The sequence below is a fragment of the Anguilla rostrata genome, chromosome 15, assembly GCF_018555375.3.
Source record: "Anguilla rostrata isolate EN2019 chromosome 15, ASM1855537v3, whole genome shotgun sequence".
In the NCBI taxonomy this organism is placed as follows: domain Eukaryota; kingdom Metazoa; phylum Chordata; class Actinopteri; order Anguilliformes; family Anguillidae; genus Anguilla; species Anguilla rostrata.
This window is the reverse complement of record NC_057947.1, coordinates 9,229,022-9,248,888: the sequence shown is the minus strand read 5'-3', so window position 1 is coordinate 9,248,888 and position 19,867 is coordinate 9,229,022. Positions and strand designations below refer to the sequence as shown.

The following is a 19,867-nucleotide window of genomic DNA, read 5'->3' as shown; positions in this document are numbered from 1 at the left end:
TCAAGTCAAAATCTGTGATCTCAGGAGAGGGACAGGGCTGGAGCAGTCTGTGATCTCAGGGGGGTGAGGGACAGGGCTGGAGCGGTCTGTGAACGAGGAGAGGGGTGGGGCTGGAGTGGTCTGTGATCTCGGGGAGAGGGACAGGGCTGGAGTGGTCTGTGATCTCAGGGTGAGGGACAGGGCTGGAGTGGTCTGTGATCTCAGGGTGAGGATCAGGGCTGGAGTGGTCTGTGATCTCAGGGTGAGGGACAGGGCTGGAGAGTTCTGTGATCTCAGGGTAAGGGACAGGGCTGGAGAGGTCTGTGATCTCAGGAGAGGGACAGGGCTGGAGCAGTCTGTGATCTCAGGGGGAGGGGGGACAGGGCTGGAGAGGTCTGTGGTCTCAGGGTGAGGGACAGGGCTGGAGAGTTCTGTGATCTCAGGGTGAGGGACAGGGCTGGAGCGGTCTGTGATCTCAGGGTGAGGGTCAGGGCTGGAGTGGTCTGTGATCTCAGGGTGAGGGTCAGGGCTGGAGTGGTCTGTGATCTCAGGGTGAGGGACAGGGCTGGAGAGGTCTGTGGTCTCAGGGTGAGGGAAGGGCTGGAGCAGTCTGTGGTCTCAGGGTGAGAGACAGGGCTGGAGCAGTCTGTGATCTCAGGGGGAGGCGGGACAGGGCTGGAGCAGTCTGATCTCAGGGTGAGGGACAGGGCTGGAGAGGTCTGTGGTCTCAGGATGAGGGACAAGGCTGGAGCGGTCTGTGGTCTCAGGGTGAGGGGCAGGGCTGGAGCAGTCTGTGATCTCAGGGTGAGGGAAGGGCAGTAGCCCCAGGGAAAAAGAAACAGAGAAGGAAAAGGTTAAAGAGAGAAGAATATTAGCATTACACAGACCCTGATTCAGTCATCATTTGTCCTTAATTTTAATTGCACAAAAACATTTAAGTTTATTTATTTTTCCACCATAGAAACAGTAGAACATTAGTGGAGCAGGGTGTTTGTGGAATGGGATGTTCGTGGGGTGCGATGTGTGTTAGTGGAGTGGGGTGTGTATTAGTGGAGTGGGTTGTTGGTGGAGTGGGGTGTTAGTGGAACACTGTGTGAGTGGAGTGGGCAGTTAGTGGCTGTGAAATATGTATGTGTTTTAACTGCTACAATCTGGACCCACTCCATTTAATGTTTGTTGTTTCTTTTTCTATTCAGCTTATTTAAAAAGGATTATTAAATTCGATAAAATGCTAAACTCAACATGTTTTACATTGCTTAAGATGGGCAGCCTGTAGAGAAACCACAGCATCTCATTGACATTGTTGTCTTTAGTTTTATCACTTTAATTGCAAATGGAATCTTGCAAAAACCAACAGTTTATTTTCTGACATTTCTTTTATCTCATTGTTTTTTTTTCTGACAACCTCGCCAGCTATGAATGCTTGAGGACACCCCAAAAAAATCTGCCCTTTCAGTACAGCTACCGCGATCGCGCGAGAGAAAAACAGCTGGAAGAGATGAGGTCAAATACAACAAAGACCCCTCTCACGCTGCGCGTCCGTCTGGCTCGTCTGAGGCCCTGAAAACACGGTTCTGTCACCGACTGGATTTTTATCCGGAATGTTCTTTAAAATGCCAACTGCTTGTTTATTTGGCGGGTGCTTGCGGCTCGGAAGCCAGCTCTGTTAGCGTGAGCTCGCTGGGCTCAGGGGCCTGTGTGGGGCGGGCCCGTCCTCGACTCTGCGCGTCCGCTCTCTGATCCTCGTTGCGGCGCGCCGCCTGTGGCCGTTTTCCGCATCCCGCCAACACGGACAGCATCGCTCCGTCTGACCTGTCCCGTGGTTAGGTGCTTTTCTGATAGGCACGAAAACTCATGCCAACATTCACAGTCATCTGTGTGACTTCAGTCAGTATTCCACTGACCATTGGCATTGAAATGTTAAAGAAGCATTCTCTACATACTGCATTCTCTATAAATACACCTGCTTGTAGACATGTCTGCCTTATTATACAATCCCCTGGGATCTAAGGTCCCTTCAAGTGCATTGGACCAGCCCCAGAAATTAAGAATCCTTAGCAGACATATGCAGACTCATGTACCTAAAAACTGAAGCTCCTCTCTACTGCTCGCCTCTGCCAACCCCAGATAAAAGCATTTAGGATGATAATTGATGAAAAAATTATAGCTTTTCCAGAAGAATCTGCCATCTGTACAGTGCTGTAGTACCCCTCATTTTCCTGGCCCTGCAACACCCTGGTACCCACACACTCTCCTGTTACCGCACACTCCCCTGGCACCCACACTCTCCTGTTACCGCACACTCCCCTGGCACCCACACACTTCTGTTACCCCACACTCTCCTGGCACCCACACTCTTCTGTTACCCTACACTCTCCTGGCACCCACACTCTGCTGTTACCCCACACTCTCCTGGCACCCACACTCTTCTGTTACCCTACACTCTCCTGGCACCCACACTCTGCTGTTACCCCACACTCTCCTGTTACCGCACACTCTCCTGGAACCCACACTCTCCTGTTACCCCACATCTCCTCTCACCCCACACTCTTCTGTTACCCCACATGTTCCTGGCACCCACACTCTTCTGTTACCCCACACTCTCCTGTTTACCCCACACTCTCCTCTCACCCCTCACTCTCCTGGCACCCACACTCTCCTCTCACCCCACACTCTCCTGTTACCCACGTTACCTGTTACCCCACACGCTCCTGTTCCCCCACACTCTCGTGTTACCCCACACTCTCTTGGTATTGCAGTATCTTGGTACCCCTTTATGTTCTCTGAGAATTATCAATCCACTCTACATCTTGCAAGTGTTTGTGTTGCGCATCTGCATGTTAAATACCCCCAAACCCTAATCACTGGAAAGTAGACCGCTACCTATTAACATTATTCTATGAAAAATGAATGTAAAGTTAGTCAGTCTTTCACTTATTACTTGCACATATTAGAATACAATTTAGCAGCAGTAAAAGAGATTAAAATGGCAATCTGTGGTTCATAGACTATTTTCATGGCTCATTTATCACATGTAGTAGTGTAGTTCCTGAGGCAGGACCCAATGCTGGAATGTTGGCTATTATCCAGAAAAAATTCCAATCTACCTGTCATAGTAGCAACATCTTTGTTTACATCAAATAATTTCAATGATCAGAGTCTGTTCTCGTAAAACCAGTTAAATCACAAGAGAGATAAACAATTTATCTTGAAGGGATAAATCGCCCTGGTAACATCCAAAGCGTTAAACGCCAGGTGCAATACTGATGGAAATGGAGGAAATCTGCTGCTGTAATTCTACGCACATTGTGTTCTCTTATATCTTGTCACGAAGCCCTTGAAAATAAATACATCTGAGAAACGGAATTGGCTGGGAACAACAGTTTAACATTTTCATTTATCTTCCTATATTTTTGACTGTTCATCTGCCCTTCACTTTTAGATTACAGAATTTCATCAGCACTTCTGTTCTGTATTTTCAAAAAATTATCCTACCCCTCCACAAAATTCAATCATGTGCCTCCATTTCTCAGAGGATTTTATTTTATTTTATTTTCTGCCGTGACAACACGGAAGTTAATAGGTGTTCTTCTGTAGTCTAGCAGTTAAAAATAGATCAGAAATAAAATGAAACAGATTTAAATATCAGCTGCTCTTCAGTGAAGGGAACAAGGACACAATTAAAGTTCCTCTGGCCTTGCTGCCAGTATACCTCACTGACAGACAAACCAGCTCTTCCACTGCCATTACTGCCAGTATACCTCACGGACAGACAAACCAGCTCTTCCACTGCCATTGTTGCCAGTGTACCTCACTGACAGACAAACCAGCTCTTCCTCTGGCCTTACTGCCAGTATACCTCACTGACAGACAAACCAGCTCTTCCTCTGGCCTTACTGCCAGTATACCTCACTGACAGACAAACCAGCTCTTCCACTGCCATTGCTGCCAGTGTACCTCACTGACAGACAAACCAGCGCTTCCTCTGGCCTTACTGCCAGTATACCTCACTGACAGACAAACCAGCTCTTCCACTGCCATTACTGCCAGTATACCTCACGGACAGACAAACCAGCTCTTCCTCTGGCCTTACTGCCAGTATACCTCACTGACAGACAAACCAGCGCTTCCTCTGGCCTTACTGCCAGTATACCTCACTGACAGACAAACCAGCTCTTCCACTGCCATTACTGCCAGTATACCTCACTGACAGATGCCCTGCCTGCAGCTCTGCTTCTAAAGGCTGGGGATGAGTCCTCTCCACACCGCTAGCCATGTCGCGCACTGCATGTCGAGTATTTATTTTATTTTAGTTATTTCTTTTTTAGAAAAAACCCATCTGATCTTCTGTTGCATGGATGGTGTTTTCAGCAGGATTCAAACAGACACTGTGTTTGTGCAGACGCTGCTGTGGGTATTTATAACCGTTCCTACGGAGTCATGGTTTTTCCTCTCTCGCTCTTTCTTTATCTGCGGGGGGGAAAAAAAATCCCTTGAATCCCACAAACCTCCATCCATGAATAGAGAGAGACCCTTGCCATCCGGCAGCCATTGTGTTATGGAGAGATGAGAAATTATTCATGGGTTTGACATGGGTAAGATAATGCACATGAGACGTATTCAGTTTTCTGGTTTGTCATATCACTGTGGCTGACTGAAGGAGAGATACCAGGAGCTGTATCTCGCTGTCTTTGTGTGTTCGTGCCAGAGCTCCCCATAACTCTTTACTTTAGTCTTTGACACACCTGCGCCTTCATCCCGAAGCGAGTTCTTGATCTATTCGACAGTTGAAAAGGGCTTTTTGTTTTCACAACTGCAAGCATTCTGAAAGTCATCCACTACAGTGGTCTTCCATGGTCTACCAGGTTGTTTGCTATTGCTGAGCTCACCAGAGCATCTATGTAACAATGTACCAAACTTTTGATTTTTACACACCCAATTTTTCGGCTTCATTTCTGATCAATTTATTCAGGTTTTTCCATCTCAGTATGGCCCTGCTTTACTGGCAATGACACCTGTTTGGTCCTCATGTTGAGAGAAAAGCAGCATCAGACTCCAAATGCAAATTCCACACCTAGAATCAACTCTTGATTTGTTAGCTTTCTTGTGCGTGAGCTAATGATGTAGCAACACACAGCTGGCCAAAAAACATTTAAGCAATTATTTTTTGTCCCACAAAAAAAGGGGGGGGGGGGGGTGTGGGTAAAAAGGGCTGTAATTCTTATATGGTTCACCCAGTATAGATGTGAATGCCCTCAAATTAAAGCAGACAGTCTGCACTTTAACTTTAATTTTCATTGTTTCATATCAAAGCCAATATGCTGGGGTACAAAGCCAAAACAACAGGAACTGTGTCACTGTCCAAATACTTACAGAGTGCTCTGTATATTAAATTAACAGGTAAAATGAATAAATCAATGAATGTACAAATTAACTTAAAAACAACATACAGTAAAGTGTGTGTGTGTGTGTGTGTGTGTGCGCGCAAAAATGTCTACTGTTAATTCAACTCTAACAAGTGTTAATTCAACTCTGAATGTGGGACCAAATGTTATCTTTTAAGAGCTGAATTAACACTGGACATTTTACTGTGTGTGTGTGTGTGTTTGTGTGTGTATATGTTACTGAGGGATTATATTATTTAACACTTTTCATCAGACAGGGCCCTAGGCTATACTTACGGATGCAGGATGGCAGTATGCATGTAATTACTCCATAGGCTGGTCCTCTGTAATGAGTAAAGCTGAGGCTGGGAAGGTTCAGGTGATATGAATGCCTTGTATTGCGTGTAAGGACTTGAGAATCTAATTGGATGTATGCTTTACAAGGAAGGGAGCCAGGGAGATACATGCATTTATAGATAAATCCGCATGTTTGATGTATATTAATGTTAAATATGGAGAGTGTTTTTATATTATTAAATAGTGCTACTGATGGCTCAAAGAAGATGGGGAAAGTGGGTAGTCTTGCTGTACAACATGTATTCTGTAAAGGCTGGCTGGATATGGAGCATCCCCATCATTATTGAAATAAGTGAGATGTGACTATCAAAGAGCAGTGCAATGATCAGAGACAAATCTGAGGAAGCACCCTACTGATTTCCCTGATGACACTAAGAGACTTTGTCACTTTATTGCAAACAAAACGAACATGATCTTCCTGGCTCGGTTTGCACCTATTAAAACTCCATGAAATACGGTCGATGAATGACGAAACCTGGCAGATTTCACTGTCATCAGTCGAGACTGGCTGTATTCAGCGAAAGACGGTTCGGAAAGATGTTTCCAAGACCCCGACGCAAAGCAGAGGTCTTGCTCACCCTAAAGGGGCTTATTTTGAAACGGCTGTCTCGCTCGCTGTACATTAACCTGCGTTTACCCCAGGTAAACAGTGGCTATGTAAACGACGGCTACATTGACTGCTTTATCGTGAATTGTGCATTTATGAGCGACAGAATGAAATGTTGATAGGAAGGTCTGGTAACATTGGTTTGACTATAGACTCTTCCCCATGGGCCATCATCAATCCTTTTTAAGCACTCTGCTTTATATTTCTTCCCATTCCTGCTTGCCTACCGCCAGTTGATAAAATCAATTGGAAGACTGGAAAATGGTCTGAAATGTTGATGTTAAATTTACCCAGAAGAAAGCAAATTTTCCCTCGGCTATTCTGGTCTAAAATAGATTCAAGGGTGTCAACAGAACTGTCTAGTTATCAGTGTCAGATATCGGTGTCTAGTGGGTGATACATAACCAATTATCACTTGTTCAAAAAAAAAAAACCTGGCGTGAACTTATGGGAAGAGTAACTCTATATCAGAGGTGTTTGATTTAAGAGCAACATCTCTGTCAATATACTGAAATCTTTATGCACAAAAATAGACAGTGTGCCCCTATTCCTCTCTTTTGCAGGTGAGTTGTCGCCTTGCAGAACAATGAACGGGGGGTGCGGTGACCTTTGCCTTTTGACCCCAAACGGCACGGTGAACTGCAGCTGCCGGGGAGAGCGCGTGCTATTGGACGATAACCGATGCGTGTGTAAGTCCGGAAGGAGTTGTGCATGTCTCTGCTTCCACTCTCACTGGCTCAGCTATTACAATGTCAGCGCACATACGCACTCAGAAAATAATGAGAGAACACAAGTTCCAACAGCTCAAGTGGAACCAGAGACCCAACTATTTTTTTTTACCTTTTAGCTGTGTCTTATTTTTTTTTAGCAGCGTCTGTATTGTTTGTGACCAATTTATAGAGGCCTGTCTGTCTGTTTCGCCTAATAGTGCTGGAGCCAAGAGAATCAGGTATTCTAACTCTCATTATGTTAACATGTTTTCAGGAAGACAAGACACATACATCATTTCCAGTGGGCTACCATACACGGTGTGGGGAGTAAACACTGAGCTGGCCTCTAACACTGCTGTTTTCCCTTTGACTGGCGTTGGGTATAAATAAGCCAGTTATATTTTAGAGAAAAACACGGCCTGACTTTATGAATGAGATTTATTTCGGCGTCAGTAAATATCTGCAGACGGAAGCAGGTTTTGCTTCCTGAGCAGAAAACATTGTGTGTTGAGCTGTTGCACGGGCAGAATCGATGTATGTGAAAATGAGCAGCGTTGTTTGGAGACAGCCCGGAGTGTAGCGGGAAGAAACGGTATACCTCCGGATGGGGAACCACGGTAGAAATGAAATAATAATAATGAAAGAAAGGCCGGGTAATACTTCTTAATCTGTGTTTCATTTTACAGCCGAAAACTCATCTTGTAACATCCACAGTCAGTTTGAATGCGCGAACGGCGAATGCATCGACTACCAGTTAACGTGTGATGGGATAACGCACTGCAAAGACAAGTCGGACGAGAAGATACAATATTGCGGTAAGAAATCAGCTTCGCCTTGCGGCCGTCTCCATGCCGCCGAGCCGCTAAAATCCTGCTGGGTTACGGCCGAACGCCTGGACCAATAACCAGGCCTACGCTTTGCCCTGTCAGTGAACGCTAGCGCGGATGAGAATAAAGTGGTTTTGAGATAAGCCTTCTGTCCAGCCTTCTGCCGGATATCTGTGTGTTATTTCTGTGTGTTATCTCTGTGTGTTATTTCTGTGCGCTCTCTGTGTGTTATTTCTGTGTGCTCTCTATGTTATTTCTGTGTGTTATCTCTGTGTGTTATTTCTGTGCGCTCTCTGCGTGTTATTTCTGTGTGCTCTCTGTATGTTATTTCTGTGAGCTTTGTGTGTGTTATTTCGGTGTGTTATCTCTGTTATTTCTGTGTGCTCTCTGTATGTTATTTCGGTGTATTATCTCTGGATGTTAGCTCTGTGTGTTGTTTTTGTGTGTTATCTCTGTGTTATTTCCCTGTGTTATCTCTGTGTGTTATTTCTGTGTGTTATCTGTGTTATTTCGGTGTGTTATTTCGGTGTGTTATCTCTGTGTGTTATCTCTGTGTTATTTCGGTGTGTTATCTCTGTGTGTTATCTCTGTGTTATTTCGGTGTGTTATCTCTGTTTGTTATCTCTGTGTTATTTCGGTGTGTTATCTCTGTGTGTTATTTCGGTGTGTTATCTCTGTGTTATCTCTGTGTTATTTCGGTGTGTTATCTCTGTGTGTTATTTCTGTGCGCTCTCTGTGTGGGCAGATAACAGGGACTGCCGGAAGGGCTACCGGCGCTGCAGCAACCAGCGCTGCGTGGCTAACACGCGCTTCTGCGATGGCGTGGAGGACTGCGGGGACCACTCGGACGAGGCCTACTGCAACAGTGAGTGGGCCCCGCGCAGCGAGTCCCTCCGCTAACGTTCTTCCGCTAACGCTAGGCCCGAGAAACAGCAGCTCTTTAGCCGCTTTTTATTGGTCGGCAACAGCAGCCAGGTCGATGTGTAATGGCGGAAATTGCGCCTCGCTTGGGTTCTATAGATTTTTGCCTGGAATCAGACAACATTTGTACTTAGCGTTGATTCACAATGACGTGCGGACATTTTTCTTCTTAACAGACTTATCAACTGCATTTCACTCACACAGTACTGCTTCACTTCCATTTATTGGTAAATCAAAGGACAAATGTCTATTGAATTTAGCCCTTTACAGATTATCATTATACATGATATAATATCAACAAGAATGCTCATAAAAACAACTTGCACATAAGCAAGCTTTCACGAAATGCACTTAACTGCAGTTTACTCATAACGTTGATCCCCATACATCTTAGTATGGTTTGGAATTCAATGCATCCACCATTTTGTTACTGTTTTCCATTAGTGAAGTGGCATTTGCGATCCTTTATAAATACTGATTAGCTTTGTTCTTTTTCGGCCCTCGCTACAGCATGGCATCAAAGGGCTGCCATCGGTTATGAGCCTGAGGGGTGCTTAAGTGGCCCGTGTGCATTACGCCGCAGTGAGGCTGATGAGCAGCGGGGTGCTTTGCTCACGAATGAGAGAGTGTGTAAGACTCTCCCCTGGGCAGGTGGCGGGCCTTAGCGTGAGGGAGAACGCTGGGTGTATTAGTCGTTCCCCTGCCAGTGTGTGACAGCCTGAAGGAGGCTGTATTGATTACCATAAAAACGCCACTACTACAGATACGTTAGTGCTTATGAAAAATTAAGTAATCAGCACAACTGAAACCCCCCCCCCCCCCCATGAACACATTTATAGTCACACACGGACGCACACAGACACACACAGAAACACAAATTCACACAAACCCCCCCCGCCCACCCACACACACACCCATGCATGCACACACACGCACACATGCACACACACACACACAAACCTGTGCGCACACACACACATACACGCACACCTACACACATATGCACACACACTCACACACACACACACACACACGTGCACACACACACGCACACACATACCCCTTGTCGCGTAACGGGAGCCATTTTGGCTCTGCTGATAGCTCGCTCTTTTCCAGACGTGACCTGCGGGGGCGCTGAGGCTCGCTGTCGGGACGGCGCCTGCATCCCCGCCACGGCCTGGTGCAATCAGCTGGTCGACTGCGCGGACGCCTCCGACGAAGCCAACTGCAGTAAGGCCCCGCCCCCGCCCGCCGCGGTTTCCTCTGATCGTCTCCCCCGCGGTGGTTTCTCCTAGCGTAGCGCCCGCGGCGTCAGGCAATGACCCGGCTGCGCTCTCTCGTCCCCCCCCCCCCCCCCCAGATTACACGGACTGCTGGGACTACTACAGGCTGGGGGTGAAAGAGAGCGGCTTCCTCAGCTGTAACTCCACCTCGCTGTGCGTCCACCCCAGCTGGATCTGCGACGGGGCCAACGACTGCGGGGACTACGCCGACGAGGCTGACTGCCAGGGTGAGCCCCCGCTCCCTCACTCACCGACCCCCTTTCCCCGCCCTAAAAACCTAAAACCCAACTCTGTGTAAGGGCGGGCGTGCGTTATACCAGCTGTTGGCTCCTGATTGTTTTTTTCTGATCGGGACCAAATTGTAAGAGAAACGTTAGGTCTTAACGTCGCAACTCGCAAGCACCATTCCGAACCGGTCCGACTGGTTTACGGGCTCCCGATTATTTTTTTGACACGTCAAAAAAATTTGGGCGCAGTCAGGTAGAATTCAGGTCAGGTGTGAGAGGTCATGCAAGCCGATTCTGTGTTTGAATTCCTGTTGACCAATCAGGAGGTGGCTCCGTGTATGACGTTTTGCCCGCTGTGCTTTGCCGATTGTAATCCATTGAGCTTGTATAGTCTACGCTATCATCCGACCTGTTGTCACAGTCTGAACCTTGTTAAGTGTGAGAGGGCATCCGATCTTGCGATGTCCTAACCCATGAGAAAATCATATAATGTACGCCCACCCAAAGAGGCAGAATGTGGAAACCGTCAAAAGAAGAAATATTGAAGGAAATTGTAATCATGGGTTTTTAGAGATTTTCTTTTGCATACAGATCCTTCCTTCATACTCATCACACAGGAAGTTATGCATGGGACGTGATTAGAAATGTTTTTATCTCATTATCAGTATTCTGATGTGGAGGACACAGATTAAAGTGAAAATGGCACCCGGCTGGTAAATGACAGTGTTCCTCAGACTAAGTGCTGCGCTTCTGTGCTCAAATCTGATCAAAGCGGGCGCAGTGATGGGGATCCATTTCGATCCGCCGCTCCTTTGATCATTGAAGCGCCGTGGAGTGAGGCTCTGATTTCATTTATCAGTGATACGCTCAAAATATCTGTCTCATGAGTGTGTCTGTGGGTCTGTCTGTGAGTCTGTGAGTCTGTCTGGAGTGTGTCTGTGAGTCTCTCTGGAGTGTGTCTGTGAGTCTGTCTGGAGTGTCTGTGAGTCTGTCTGTCTTTTCGCTGTCTACCCGGAGGAGCATTGTATCCCTAGAGACCCAGTTTTAGCTCCCGCTGTGTCTGACTCTGAACCCTAACCCCCCTCCCCCTCCCGCTCCCTCTCCCCGCTGCCCCGCTGCAGTGTCCCAGAGGCAGACGTGCAGGGACGGCCACTTCGCCTGCCCCGGGGGGAACTGCATCTCCAGCGTGTGGCTGTGCGACGGGCAGAGGGACTGCGAAGACGGGGCGGACGAATTTCAGTGTGGTGAGGCGCCGTTTGAAACCACCTTTTCACTTTTTCCCCCTCTGGCCAGTTCTCATGTATGAGTGTTATAAATCAAACACAACCTGCTTATCCTTGATGCTTTTTGTGCGTAGAAGAGATATGTCTATCAGCCAATGAGAAGATGAGTGCCAACAGTGTGAAAAACACTGAGGGAGACTGGTTACATTGCTGGTATTAGAGACAATAAGGTCTCGGTTCCTTTTATATTCAAATTCACGTGCGGGCCACACTCAAGGCAGTACTCTGAAACCTTTTCAGGATGTGTGATAATGGCTTTGTTTTAATTGTGCTGTTGTTTCCTGCTGTTGTCTGGGGCCTTGTATTAAAAAGCACTCGAATGCTGAAGGTGAACTTTTTTGTGTTGCTAAATTTTATCATCGAAATAAAATACGGCTCAGTCGTACCTAAATGGCACACGCACCATATTCTGATCAGTGCTGCTGTGGGTTCAAAGCAAGCCATTGTGATGGGAAAAGCAAAACCATAGGACATCTTAGAGGCAGGCAGTGGCAAATGGTATGATTGGGTCTCCTCCGCCTTTGCTGGGTGTGTGTGTGGTTTGTGGCTGCGGTGTGAAAAGAAGCATCTGGCTGGCACTGTATGTTTCAGAGGAGAACCGCGAGTTGTCTTCACTCTCCCGAGCTCACTCTCTGTAAACACGCTTTTACATAGTTCACAAATTGGCCATTCCAAATTCAGGTGGGATTGGGGATGCCACATTTTTAAATTGTAAAGTAAAAAGAAAATAAATTTTGGCCCCATCCAACGCTGTATTTATTTGAATTAGATGGAGGTACGTGCTGAAATGAAAATCATGACTTAGTCAGTAGTCATGAATGAATAAGTGAAGTGTCTTGGAAGTGGATATCCAGCCTCCAGGTGGAGAGGACTGCCCTTCAGCACATGTATCCTGCATTGACCCTGGAATCCAACGCAAATGTCTGAGAACATCACCTTGCTCACACACTGCCTACAGCTGGATGGAAAGAAATGTTCCCTGAACTGCACACCTCCTACTGCTGGATGGAATGGAATCTCCCCTTAACCGCACACCTCCTACTGCTGGATGGAATTAAATGTCCCCTTAACCACGCACCTCCTACTGCTGGATGGAATGAAATCTTCCCTTAACCGCACACCTCCTACAGCTGGATGGAACAGAATCTCCCCATAACCGCACACCTCCTACTGCTGGATGGAATGAAATCTTCCCTTAACCGCAGACCTCTTACAGCTGGATGGACTGAAATCTCTCCTTAACCGCACACTTCCTGCTGCTGGATGGAATGAAATCTCCCCATAACCGTACACCTCCTAAAGCTGGATGGAAGGACTCTCCCCTTAACCGCACACATCCTACAGCTGGATGGAATTAAATGTCCCCTTGTTGTCACATACTGCTTACAGCTGGATGAAATGAAACAGTTTGTGATTACAGCAGTCCTGTGGTTTACGAATGCCGGAGCTCCCTGAAAGAAATGGGTAATAGGCTCCATTTAAACGGATGGACTGGATTTGAGCTTTGCTCCATAGCAGTATAAATGTTCAGAGTATCCCTAAGGTCATGTTTTGCACTTTAACTGCATTAAAACAAATATGCTTAGCAGTTCAATTAAAATAAATGTGCCTCGTGACCAAGTGGCACAAAACGGATATCTGACAGTTGCAGCTTCACGCTGGCAAACTAAATACTGCGTAACATTGGGGATTTGCCCAGTTCCATTCTGCCTCTGCCTTTTCTTTTGTCTCTTGCAATCTGATTTAAGCTCTTCATGATGAAAAAAGAACTTGACTTCAACATTTGGAATGAAAGGAAGCCTCAAAGAAGTTTTTGATGACTTGGCAGGCTTTGTAATGGCTGGAACAGGGGTATTAGCAAGTTTCTGGTTTAAAGTAAGAAAATAAAATTCAGGTAACTCTGTATAGCAGCTTTACAGTAACCATTCAGTATGTCTCCAGACGCTGTTATTATGAACACTGTAATTTTACAGCATTTATTTACAATTATAAACTTAAATGTCCAGCTTTTTCTTGAGTTGGTGAGTCAGCGTTCCCAGGTCACATATGCCATATGTTCCTTTAGGTGTCTGGACAGTTCCTGACTGAAAACATTATTCCCATAAATCCGAATAGTGCTTGCAGTCGTGACTGCCGTGTGTTCCAATGCTGTCTGTAGCATTCGGTCCGCCGGAGAAGCGGATTGGTCTTGGTCACACCGGATCGGCTGGTCGAGAGAGCACACGCACCTGGGCTGCGTTAACTAATCAGCCCAGGTGTTTAAAGGTGTGTTGCTCTCCACAGTTCGAGTTCGAGACTGGGAGCTCACATCGAGAGCGCGTTTTGATTTTCGTTTTATTTTATTTTGGAGATTTTTGTTAGAGTGCACAAGACCAAGGAAGTAATCCGCCACTGGTCAGGTGAAAATATGGCCAGCTACAAGTGGGGAACTGAAAAGTTGCCTCTCCGTTTTGCTTTCTTTTGTCTTTGTTATTTTAGTTTGTTGTTTTAGTTGAGGTGGAAGGGTGAAGGTGTCCATTTTTGTCTCCATGCGGCAACCAATGTGCTTCCCTGAACTGCCGCTACTCCCTCCCAGGGGTGTCATGCTGCCATGTGACACTGTCATAACAGAAGGTTATTCTACAGGGCAAGTCATAGCAAAGACATGGCACCATCATCTATTGCATTTTGCAGGCCAAACAGACAGCACCCCAGAGATTAATGGGGGGTGATTCTCTTGTGATTTTTATCGGGGGCGGGTCAGTGTGTTATTTCCCAAAATCCACCGGTGCTGTATTAACTATTTGAACGTAGTAAACAAAGCCCATATGCGAAGAATAAAACAAGGTGCTGCAAGATCCCAAATGTAACCAAGTTTATTCACAGTTCAAATTTAAATTCAGGCCTTTGGGAAAAGTCAGTTGAATCCAAGCCAAAATCTGCATATGACAGTTTTGCTGTTTGTTCTTCACAATTTCCGGCTTTATGACTTAATTACTTTTCATACGTATCTTTATAAAAACAGAAAGATTATTCACCTATTCATCCTTAGTATGAGTATTGAATGAGACCAGCAGTCATCAAAGCAGTCACTGAAGGAAGCTTTGCAGGTTTAACACAAAGACATTTTAATAATACATAATAGTCATTTTCATTTAAAGCAGAAAAAAATATTTCCTGTGGAAATTGCTTAGCTTTGTGTCATTTGCTAGCTTGTCAGAAACCGTCAGATTAAACACAATACGCTGTCCATACTGTATACCATTGTAAAAAGAAAATACCAAGATTCAGGGCTAATTTCAATGTAGGTCCATTCAATACATAATTGATTATTCTAAGCGGTGTACATTAAAGGCCTCATCATAAACTTTTCTGCTTCTGAGAATGTTCAACAGCAGTGAAATACAAGCAATTATCTGGTTTTTAATAGAATGTTTTTACCGTTTTCAATTTAATTAGATTTTTCCCATGGCAATCTTTGTTGTTGGACATGTTCATATTAATTTAAGCTCCTCATTCTTCTAAATTATTATGTTTAAATTATTCTTGTTATCGGGAAATTACCTCCAGTGAATTCAATCTGTTAAATAGCTTTGCGTGGGAAAAGCTCCATTTGTGACAGTCCTCTAAGGGCCCTATGCCCAATAGGCCACACAGTACTACAGGAGACTTTAAAATAAGATTCAGTCCAGACACCATGGCCCTGGTTTCAAACATTGACACTTCAAATGGTGTCTATCAGCATTTGAAAGAGCGATTGAATAGCAGACAGCCCCAGTCAGTGGTAAGATTCCTGAGGTAAGTAACGCTGAGGGGCTTTGGGAATAGCAGTTCATTTGGGAGCGATTTTCCCCGCTGTGTCCAGTAATTTATTTTTTCTTTGTGGTTTTTGCTCTAGAGGAGAATCCTTCGCACTCCTCTTCAAAGCCCTGCCCTGTAAAACAGAGTGTAGCCACGGGAACAGAACACATTGTAAATGTCACAGGCGCCCCGGCTCATCTGAATATTGATGCGTGTTTCGTCTTTCGCGGTGACCTCGATGCGTCCCGCTTGCTGTACCTTTTTTCTCTTTTCTTTTTTTTTCAATCTTTGTGATTTTTGGCCCGTGTCCAGCGGCAGGTGGACGCTTGCTTTGCTTATGCGCGGAATGTTTTGACCCGTTCTCTGGCTGACCTTGACCACCGCGGCGCTTTCCTCGGGCGGGGCCGGAGGCCGCGTGGCATCACTGCGCGGCCGACGGAAAATTAAACCGATCACCCTCCGGCACTTCTACAGCCACGCCGGCTGACTCTGGGTTCTTCTGCTTTCTTCCTCATAATGAGAGTGAATGAGTGAGGATAGAAAGACAATCTGAATGCAAATGACTGTGCGGCCTCGATATAGAATTTTAAAATACTGTACTATACAGTACAACTTTATTGCCCACACAAAGCGAAAAATTGTCAGAATGGTACTTAGCGGGACAAAGTTTCTAAAGAAAATTGTGTTAAAAATCGATCAAATAAATATAATTTAAGCTGTACCATATTTACTATCCATGCTAACTACGATAAGATTAATATCTCGATACAGGCGTCACTATTTGATATTCATACGATGCAATATTCCCCTGAAGATATAATGAAGGAAAATAAATAACCATTAAGTCTAATATGACCTAATATTGTAATTCGGATGAGATGTTAAATCGAGGTCGCTCTGGTCATTAAAGACCCCATGACACTAATTGCAAAAAGTAGGGGGTTCCCCAGTGTCCTGGCTAAGTTCCCAATCTGGCTGTCTCAACCTGTCATTTAATTATACCCTGATTTCATTGATTAAAAAATTGTTCTTTCCCTCTCCACCTTTATTGCTGTGTGGTAAGTGTTCTGGTGCAAAATGGCTGCCGTGCATCACCCAGGTGGGTGCTACACATAGTTGCTGGTTCCGGTGAGATCCCCCTCATCACTGTAAATCACTTTGAGCATATGTAAAAATAAATAAAAAAACAGTGCTATATAAATGCAATTATTAATTCAGTCATTTTTTAAACGTATTTATCAAATATAAATATAAATCACTGCAATATCAAAATACATAAAAAAATTAATTAATTTTATTTTACAGTGATGTAAACATGTCCTGAGTTAACATCAACGTTTAATAACCATCAGCTACAACCAGTAGTGGACATCAGCAAGTTGGCCTTAAGCAGGACAGTGGACAGTGTCCTATTTTTCTTTTAGAAAATAAGCATGTCCAGCAGTGCTGATCTCTGTGCTGTCACAGTACCCCGGGCCATTGAACACACTCGCTCATTGGGTACAGGAAGGTATGATTTCACAAGAGGGCCAATCATTGGGTAGTTAGCAGCATTTTCTCTCCTCCTATCAGAAGCACTGTTGTTGAGAGGAATTCAAGGCCCAGTGCTGTGAGACTCCATCCCCCGCTGAGTTCCCATCTGATAATGTCTCTGGCTCATCAGCAGTGAAAGAGACGCCCAGCAGGTCCTCCAGTGCGTTCGTCTTCTTCTTTGGTGGAGAGACCATCTGCTTGCCTCCTCTGCTTCTGCACCCTGTACAGTTGTTATGCTCCTCGCTATGCCACCCTTTACTCCACACTCCTCGAGTATCTCTTCTTTACTGGCAGGGGTCTGTACAAAGTAGAAGGGGAAATGGTATATTGCATTATTATTGTATTACTAAACACACACACACACATATATATTTAGATTATTACTATTATTGTATTACCACACTCAGGCTAAATCTTACTGTAAAATACATTGGCCTGTAATATATGGACTGAAATGAGATTAGGTTCTCTCTCTAAATAAATTCAATTGTCCAGCTGTGCTAGTGAACGAAATCTATGGTCCAGCACAGATTCCTCAGAGAGGTAATCATGATCACATCTGTATCTGCTCGAGATCTTACTGAGGATCATGGTCTAGATGTGTGTCAGGATTGGAGAGTCGCTCGCATGTGGTGCCATGGTATCTGCAGTCATTTTCTCATTGGTATGATCTATGACACTGCACAGCTTTTCATTGCAGGAAACTTCAGCTGTTTCCAGCGGTTTTACCAACTTCATGTCTTCCGTATCTGTAATGTCATAAATGACTAATGTATAAATGTTGCGTGTGACACTGGCTATATCCGTGACCAGTTTGAATTCTGGTAATCCCAACCAGGTGCTATGTCTGTGACCAGTCAGTTTGTGTTCTGGTTGTTTCAACGATTGGCTACATCCGTGAGCAGTTTGTGTTCTGGTAGTTCTAGCAGGCTTTGCTTCTCAGTCAAGGTTGCTGGTGCAGTGGCGCTTTGATGATAAAATGATGCAATTCCTCGCAATCGACCGAGGACGTGATTGACACGGGACACCTGCAGGTCTTTTCGGGCCGCTGAATTTATCGTGTGCGTGGAATACTTGTGTTGTGTGGCCCCAGTCCATGTTCACGGTCACAACGGCAATTGGATGGTTTGGTCTGTCAAGCCTCTAATCTTCTTCTATATAGGGCAACATAGCTCAGGAGGTAAGAGCAGTTAGAGGGTAGCCGGTTCGATCCCCCGCCCTGGGCGTGTCGTAGTGTCCCTGAGCAAGACGCCTAACCCCTAATTGCTCCCAACGAGCTGATTGGTACCCTGCATGGCATTAATAGTGGCCAGAACGTCCTTCTTAACATCAGTTTAAGGATTGGGATGCATTTTCAAGGCCTTCATTTTCTACAACGGAAAAAGGACTCATGTCATGAACCGTATGCATTCCAAAGCATTTTGTAATGTTTTGGGATGAGGAGGGAAATTTTAGAGAGAGCGTATGCTGCAAAGTCATTTGTCCCTTCCGCCTAGTGGCGGGCACAGGAGCTTTTTCGGCTAACTTGCCATTGTGATGATGACGCAAACGCATCGTCATTTTTGTAGGTGTTGCTAGCGGTATATGGGAGTGCAGTTTTGCATAAGTTCAAGCCCAGTTCAACCCTTCAGTTTTGTCAACAGTCTGACTCCTTCTCATAACTAATGGGAGAACCAATAAAACTGCCAGACAGTGGACTGCACTGTCCCGGCACGTTCTCTATCTCTGGCCAACTTTCGCTCCTCATGTTGTACCTAGCTGGCTGACAAGGCTACAATGCATTAGATCAGCTGAGATCAAGGCTATCGCTCAAAGCTGAAAAGTTAATAAATCAAGTTGATCTCCTTTACATTGTAATTTCATTTCTCGATACACAGAACAAAATTATTTTTTGTACGGCTGTTGTTTTGTAACACCAACTTCAATACAAAAATATTTTGTCTCATGCTTAATAATAACATGTTCAATGGTAGTTATAAAACAAGAAATTATAAATATTTGTTGTACAGTTGTCTATAAATATGGTACAGCCTGAATTATATAACAGTAAATAACATAACATTATATAACAAATTAACAGTAATTGGGAACTTTGTCCTGCTGAGTGCCATGACTGCACTACAGTACATTACCTTCTTGAGCAATATGTCCCTTGTAATGGCAGGCAAGCTTTCAAATAATGAAACTCTGAGAGCATTTCCAAGGGCTGATGTCTTTCTGCTGAGTATAAAGCAGTTTTGCACTATCGCTCTGTGGCAGAAAGTGAATGCACAGCCGCCTGCTGTGAGCTCCCTCTGCACAATGCCAGGTGTTCCAATGGCCTTTCAGAATGGGGGGGCTGAAGATGCTGTTTTCATTGCTCCCAGTCTTTTCCATGCATTCGGTAGCCAGCATGTGTGCAGTGCCTATGTAACGCACAGCCTGCCATTTATGAATGTTGTTCAAAGCTTTCTGGGATCGGTGAGAGAGAAATAGTGGTAGAACAGTTGTCTATAAATAGCTTTGTGTTTCTGTTTTTCTGATAGTAATCAGAACCAAACAGCTTTCTAACTGCTTGCTCAACTCGCAAGGTGCAAAATAAGGAATAGTTCAGAGTACCATTAGGGAAATCACGCTCCTAGCTTGCTAAATGGAGAATGAATTATTTACAGGAGGCTCAGATTTTACACAGTATTCATAAAAATCAGCATGTAGATTTCGCTGCAACTGAAGACCCGTTTCCATGGTGGCAAGCAAATAAAACTCATATTCAGAATTTATAAGCAGCAGTAGCAGTGCTGTTAAATACAAATAAATAATACAAACAAATAAATGCTATTTGGAAAATCTGTCCGCTTTTACTGCAGGAGCTGTATTTTATTCAATTTAATTTTATTTGTATAGTGCTTTTTACAGAGAACTGTCACAAAGACGCTTTACAGAGTAGCAAGGCAAGAGACAGCAAAAACAGCAAACAGAGCAAACACCAGGCCTGAA

The 19,867-nt window shown here is 44.9% G+C and overlaps 1 protein-coding gene across 1 annotated transcript in view; it reads left to right on the top strand.

The window, feature by feature from the left end:
* The window catches only part of LOC135241237 (low-density lipoprotein receptor-related protein 1B-like), a 457,371-nt gene that overhangs the window by 329,322 nt on the left and 108,182 nt on the right, over window positions 1-19,867 (top strand). The window contains exons 46-51 of the mRNA XM_064311460.1: window positions 6,891-7,016; window positions 7,724-7,852; window positions 8,610-8,729; window positions 9,902-10,015; window positions 10,146-10,295; window positions 11,417-11,539. Coding sequence (XP_064167530.1) covers window positions 6,891-7,016; window positions 7,724-7,852; window positions 8,610-8,729; window positions 9,902-10,015; window positions 10,146-10,295; window positions 11,417-11,539 — 762 coding nt within the window. The remainder of the gene's footprint in view (window positions 1-6,890; window positions 7,017-7,723; window positions 7,853-8,609; window positions 8,730-9,901; window positions 10,016-10,145; window positions 10,296-11,416; window positions 11,540-19,867) is intronic.